Source organism: Castanea sativa, chromosome 9 (genome assembly GCF_040712315.1).
Source record: "Castanea sativa cultivar Marrone di Chiusa Pesio chromosome 9, ASM4071231v1".
Classification (NCBI taxonomy): domain Eukaryota; kingdom Viridiplantae; phylum Streptophyta; class Magnoliopsida; order Fagales; family Fagaceae; genus Castanea; species Castanea sativa.
The window spans coordinates 20,435,702-20,442,461 of record NC_134021.1 but is presented as its reverse complement, the minus strand read 5'-3'; the positions used below and the strand labels follow the sequence as shown (position 1 = coordinate 20,442,461).

Sequence of the window (6,760 nt, the reverse complement as noted above, 5' to 3'; positions counted from 1 at the left end):
TTTAGTGACAAATTTGTATGTATTTTATTTATATTTTAATGTATCTTTTTGAGACTAAATTGTATTTGAGGTAGATGTACTTGTGCCTCATCTTCTGTTTGGATAGCTACATTTAGAGTCATCTTGCGACCTCATGTGACTTCCATTGCTCGTGAGTGACACATGGCAAAATGTCAGGATTAGAGTGATTACTAGGCAAGTCGAGACCATCTCACAACCAACCAAGTCACAACAAGATCGTGAGTTACACGATCATTGTACTCTACTCTCTATACATTTTCTAGCCACTGTGATCATGCTAGCACACACCTTCACCGCTGTTATGCGTGGCTAGGCCTCTAGATAAGTTCCTTAACAAACCCTAGAACACAAGTTGAATATCCCAAAGGCAACCCATGCAAGAAAAGAGATAGCTTTTGGTTTTGAGTAAAACAACTCTACATCTCATTCTATTTCTTTCAATCATTGATTGAGATTTTGTATTTCTTCATTTCACCCATACACAATCCCTTGTGAGTTGTGAGTGAAGGTTCTTGAAAACTTGAGAAGCCAAATTCAAAATCCAATTTATTTAGTGGTGTTTCCATTGGCGCTTCAATGGAGGTTCTCTAGTAAGCTAGAAAGAGAAAGGGCTCAAAGTATTCGGTTGCTAGCTAGAGCTGGGAGGGCCCAAATACACTGAGGCATATGGGCTTAGAGGGTTCATAGTGATTTATTGTACCGCAACTATCTTGTTTAGTGGAGATTTCCGATGATGTGGTCCGGAGAAAGGTTTTTTTACCCTAGGTTTCGAATTTTTCTCTTCCTTAACACTTCTTGGTGTTTAACTGTCGTTTGCATTTTTTTTTTCATATTGCTTTATATTTGATATGCTTTGTATGGTTTAGTTCTTGTTATATGGAAATTGGTTAATCACTTGCAATTGGACTTTTTTATTAGTTTAACTTAAAAGTGATTTAGATGTTAAAAGTACAGTTTAGAGTTCTAATGTTTTATTAGGGTTGCTTTAGCATCTTTCATAATTGATTTTGAAAATTTGGATGTAATTCAAAACAGTAACCGAAACTGGTACTACAGGTTCTTAGTTAAACTCTTCTGCAATAAAGGCAGGCAGAACTCACTTCTTAAACTGATATGCTCACCAAATGCTCTTTTATTAACTTCAAAGTTTATCTAGCAGAAACAATTTGGTCCCAGACTATGGTCAACACCAGTTAGAAACATTGAAAATCAAGTACTTTGGATCAAACTGGATAAAAGGAAATTTACTTCACGATGCCTGAAATTAACATCTGATTCTTGCTCACAATTCACCATCCCAGAGTTCTTCAATTGTCTTGTAGTCACCAAGGGTTTCATGAACAAATTCAGTTCCCTTAATTAGCCTCTCCTGCTTGAATAAATGCCAAAACTATAGTCATTTTAACTTAAAGTGAAGCCCTGTTTATTGTTTGTAAACAATTCGCTAATTCTTTTGCACCTAATTTTCAAGAACAATAAAAATGGTTGGCTAATGATCCATAAATCCATCTTACACAACACATTTTGATCAAAGCATTTATCTGAAGGATGGAATAACATATGATTTAACTCCAAGCATTGCAAAAACCAATGGCAGGAAGTTGTGTGCAATTTTATACTCATAGTGATGTTGTCAATCCAGGATTCAAATGAATATATATACCAGAATAGGGTACTTGCCTGTTCAATTTCAGAAAGTTTTGCAAACAAATCTTCAGGTATAGACCAGTCTAAAACATCAAAATTTTCTTTGATCCTTGCCTCGTTTGTGCTCTTAGGCAGTACACCGTGACCTGTTTGCAGGCCCCAACGAAGAGCCACCTGTGCAGAAGTTTTCCCCAATTTCTCTGCAACTGTCAGGAGAATTGGATTCTTAAGGACCTCGTTCTTGATAAATCCCATACCAGGGGAACCCAATGGTGAATACCCCTGCAAGACAAAAAATTCATCATCAAGTAACCTGGGAAGTTGTTCAGGAATCACATAAAAATGAAATCAGATTTGTTTTGTTTCTGATGCTCTAGCCATAGTCTATTCTGCATAATTTACTAGCAAAGAGCCTGTCTGTTTCCTTTTCTCTTCAAGGCTTCAAGCACAAAACAATATACACCACTTTATATCTGCATACATACAGACAAGTGAACTCCTTTAGATTTACAAAATGCATGTAGTTTTGGCTGCTGCCAAATAGGGTGGCACTCCACTTGGTTAACAGCTGGAGGCACGCGTGCAATCTCCAACAGATCCCCAAGCTTCTTTGAAGAGAAATTGCTTACTCCAATAGCTCGAGCCTTGCCAGAATCATAGAGTTCCTCCATTGCTTTCCATGTACTGGGTATGTCAGTTTGGGTAAGATTTTCATGTTTGAAGCCAACGGATCCCTTTTTCATGCTAACTGGCCAGTGCATCTTTTGAAAAAATTAGTACTCTTAGTAATGAAATACATTAGGAAAGTCTGTCAAAGTTTATTTAAATTTCAGCACTCTTAAGTGTGATATACATACTAGATACAGATCCACATAGTCAAGTTGCAGGTCCTGCAAAGTTTTATCTAATGCCTTTGGTACGTCTTCTGGCAGGTGATCAGTACACCTGCAGATAGTTATAGTTCCAATTAGATAACAAAAACAGCCAATAAAAATTGCAGATTATTATTATTATTGTTACTATTTTGATTAGAAAATTGGGGGAGGGGAGATTTGAACTTTGGACGTCTCCGTTGGAAACATCAAGAGGTGTAAGTTGAGCTACAATGGTCTTGTAAGTTATTTAAATTTTCATTAAAGAAAGCTTAGTAAGGTTTGCAGTCATATAATTTTTAGAACAAACCAGAATTTGGAGGTGATCCATAAGTCCTCACGCTTGACTAGACCATCATCAAACAGCTTCTTTAAAGCTGATCCTATCTACACGCACCAAAAATTAGGTCATAACATGATTCAGACTTCATAGACAAAATATTAACATTAGTAATGCCTAAAGAAGAGTTCTAAAGCTGGATGTAAATATTCACTAAAAGCACATAGATGAAAACCTAATTAAAAAAAAAAAGAAAAAAAGAATAAATATTAGGTTTTTGCATAAAAATTGCCAAGGAGACAGTCTCATAACCAAATTTATAACCCAAGGACCATATTACCTTTCATCATGTTATCCCACTTATATGGTGGATATTTCCTGAGATTATGTTATTTCTTTTTCTTGATATTTATCAGGAAACTAATGAGGAGAACAGACACACATCCTACTTTTTGTTCCTGTAATGGCCACCAAACTTTTGCACTGTGACAATCACTTGATGCCAAATGATAGTAGCACTGAAAATCTGAATCTACCAGCTCCCTACATAGTCTAAATAAAAAAAAAAAAATACTTATATTTAACATGATTTATTAAATTACTCGCAACTAAATTCTTACATTGCCCCACATTCGGGTATGACTTAGAAAATATCAGGAGTGAGCTATGCCATGAAGATGAAAGAGACAACTATTAACCTTCTCTAAATTATTCCAAGGAATATGGTTACTTCTGCAGGGTTTTAGTAATTTCTTAGAAAATCAAGCAGTAAGCTTCACAGACCAAACAGTGACATGAAAGGTGAAATGCACTTTATAGTACCCCTGCAACTTTGGGACAACTGGTTTTCCTTTCATAAATATGTATAAATTTTCAATTCTAATAAATACTTTTTAACCATTGTCATCTTTTTCAAAAACATTTAAAAAAAAATAATAAATAAAAATTCACTTGAGGTAGATCTGACCTAAGTTAAATGACTTAACAAAATGTCATGATATGAAATGGCGACAAAATTACCTCCTTCTCATTGTAGTAAAGTTGAGCACAATCAATGTGCCGATATCCAACCTGCATTGAAATATAAAAATCTGTAAGCTAACTGCCCATTAATCATATGTAATCTGCAGGTAAGTTACAAAACTCAAACTCAAAACTTAAAAACTATCCCCCCCCCCCCCCCTCCTCCTCTTATTAATAATATAAAAGAAGTTAAATAAAGTTGAAAAAAAAAAAGATACCATATTGTTTTGAGTTAAGACATTAACCATGTAGTTCGTTTCTCAACTTTGTCTTGTTTTCAATTTGGTCCTTAAAATTCAGTTTTGTTCATTTCAACCCTAAACTTATAGTGTTAAATTTCATTTGTCTATCCACTTCTGTTAACTATACAACCTATTAGGTCCATAGTTCATAGGATTGGCAAACAGTGAACAAAAAGTTAAGTCCGGTATGTTTTTACTATTTAGAGTACATTTCAAGTTCAAGACTTGTGCCTAGAACAACTCAAAAAGAAGGAACTTTCTGTAATCTCAACACATAGCTCGACGCCTGTTGACCAATTGAAACAAGCTCAACACCTATCGATTGATAGAGAATTGCAGATCCTGATTCTCAATCAGGCCTATTAAATCGTCTAAACTCTGAAATTTAAGCCCTATTTGCTAGAGTATTAAAGGACTGACTAGAGACAACTAAAATAAGTTTGGGGAGCTATGTTTTTGTAAACCTTGGGTTTTATGACCAAATTCTAATTCACCATCAACTGAATAAAATCTGAAGATCAAGCAAAAGCTGTTGTATTCAACACATATTGCTGCTGTGAAAAGCTTCAAATCAGGTTAACGTTTTCACTTTATAACCATATTGTTGTGTCATTTATTTTCTGCACTTTAGCTTTTTGGCAATATTGTTTGTATGACGTGATTAACCAAAACTGAAGGTGCAAATTATAATTGGTTAATTAATTGATGGACATAAAATTGGTTAAAAGATTGCAAAGGGGTCTATATTTCCCAACACTACCTTAAAGCCCCAAAATGACGTTTTTCATTTTTTATCTATTTTTATTAGCTTTGACTTCTTAAAAAAAAAAAAAAAAAAAATCTAAAACGCCAAAAACCATCGATTTTCTGAAACTTCCCACGGATCCATGGATAATTAAGAATAATTTTTTTAGTCCCATCTCAAATACAGTTTACAATTATATTATATTTTGTAAATAGTTAAATTTTGGTTTAACTGTTATTTACTTTGTTACTTAACTAGTTTTAACATTTTCTGAATTAGTTTTGCTTTGAATATTGTTTTTTTTGTATGTTTGGTTACTGAACTAATAGAATCCTGATTTTTTTTTTTTTTGGAGATCCTGAGTTTAATGATATCATGCAATTGCAATGCATGTAACAGCAAGATATATACATGTACGAGAACAGTATTACCTTATATGTGACAATTTTTAATGTAGAAAAAAGTAAATAAATAATATTAAAAAAAAAAAAAAAAAGAGCCAACAATTTAGAAGCAAAACCTGAATGGCGTTGATGACAGCACTGCCTACGACACCAGGGCCGGCCTGCCACGTCCCCAACCCAACCGAAGGCATCTTGGCCCCTGTGTTTAACTCGAAGAATCGAATTGCCTCTGCCATTTTCTCACAAAACACACACTCTAATTCTAGCTAGCTCTGCTGCAATTTATAGGCAAAGCCTTAGTCAAGCAAAATCAAACAAGACCCATTTGGAATGAAGAATAGGATGATAATATAATAGATGGGCAAGTGAGATACGGAAGGGGACAAAGAAAAGTCACGCACCAGAAAGGAGTTGAAACTTATTACAGAATATGAGGGTATTTTTTGCCGTGCAACTGTCTCTTTTTTCAAACTATACCTTTCTACAATTGACAAACGTTTTGAATATGAAAGCTTGATTCGCTTGGAGCCTTGCAAAGCTGATATATGCGCACACGTCACAGTATTATACTATTAAACTAGTCCATATGGATCATGCTAGTGACAGAAAAAATCCTACAATTTGCCAATGATGAGTCGTGAGTGGCAGAGGTGTAGATCCACCGTTTGAACTCCATCATTCACAACTTGTCACTTGACAAATTGTGGAATATTTTGTGTCCCTAGCATTTTCAGTTTAGTAAATACTAGTATGTTTCCAATGTGAAAAATTAAAAGTTTAGGCTTGTTCATTTAACTTTATTGTGAACACAAGTTGAGCTTAAGATTACATATTCAAGTTTTGTTTATTTTCTTGTCCAACCATCTCGAATTTGTTTACAAGTTATTTGATTAATTAACTTATTCTTTCTTCATATATAGTAAAATAATGATTAACTTCTTACCAATTTGAAAATCTATGAATTTTATTATGAATAAACTGTTTATAATATCAATAAACTACAAATACAAATAATTTTATAAAAATATAATTTTATAAATAGTTAAATAGAGCTTGCATTTTCAAGAGTTTGTTAACAAACACATTATTATGTTTGAAGTTTGAACTTGACTTATTTAATAGTCAAGCCTAAACTTGTTTTTGAGCTTGGCTTGTTTGCTATATGAACAAATGAACATTAACAAGCTCTTTCTTGAGTCGACCTCTAGCTGTTCATAATAAATAATATAGTTCATTTATAATCCTACTCCTCAAATGTGCTTTACTTGAGTAGAAGTTGTATCAAAAGGAAATTCGCTAGGACAAAATGTCTTTTACCTTCTTTGGGCTTTCCTCAATCCTGATGTTTCGATCAATAGGGTGCAAACAAAATTTGAGAGCAATTTGGTTTTATGAGAATTTCTTTTCTATGCAAATCTAAAAAATACCCAAAATCACACAAGTAAAACAAGGGACAAATCTCAGTTAAATATTCACTTTTTTGCAAATATGTACAATATTTACTACTTTTTGTGTGTTTACAATGT

The 6,760-nt window shown here is 33.7% G+C and overlaps 1 protein-coding gene across 1 annotated transcript; it reads right to left on the bottom strand.

Moving 5' to 3' along the window:
• Positions 1–1,135: 1,135 nt before the first annotated feature.
• LOC142608629 (NADPH-dependent aldo-keto reductase, chloroplastic-like) lies at positions 1,136–5,613 on the bottom strand. Its single transcript, XM_075780320.1, has 7 exons — positions 5,351–5,613; positions 3,841–3,891; positions 2,851–2,927; positions 2,526–2,613; positions 2,154–2,429; positions 1,702–1,950; positions 1,136–1,390 (listed from the first exon to the last, which is right to left on the bottom strand). Exons 1-7 carry the CDS (start codon positions 5,468–5,470, stop codon positions 1,304–1,306), a joined length of 948 nt encoding a protein of 315 aa, XP_075636435.1. The 5' UTR covers positions 5,471–5,613; the 3' UTR covers positions 1,136–1,303.
• Positions 5,614–6,760: the final 1,147 nt, after the last annotated feature.

What these genes read in the sequence shown, in the direction of transcription:
- LOC142608629 (XM_075780320.1), bottom strand. Translation starts at nt 5,470, where the DNA reads ATGGCAGAGGCAATTCGATTCTTCGAGTTAAACACAGGGGCCAAGATG. An exon ending in TTTACTACAATGAGAAGGAG is followed by an intron (nt 2,928 to 3,840) that starts GTAATTTTGTCG and finishes TGGTGCGTGTAG; the next exon opens with ATAGGATCAGCTTTAAAGAA. An exon ending in ACTATGTGGATCTGTATCTA is followed by an intron (nt 2,430 to 2,525) that starts GTATGTATATCA and finishes TTTTTTCAAAAG; the next exon opens with ATGCACTGGCCAGTTAGCAT.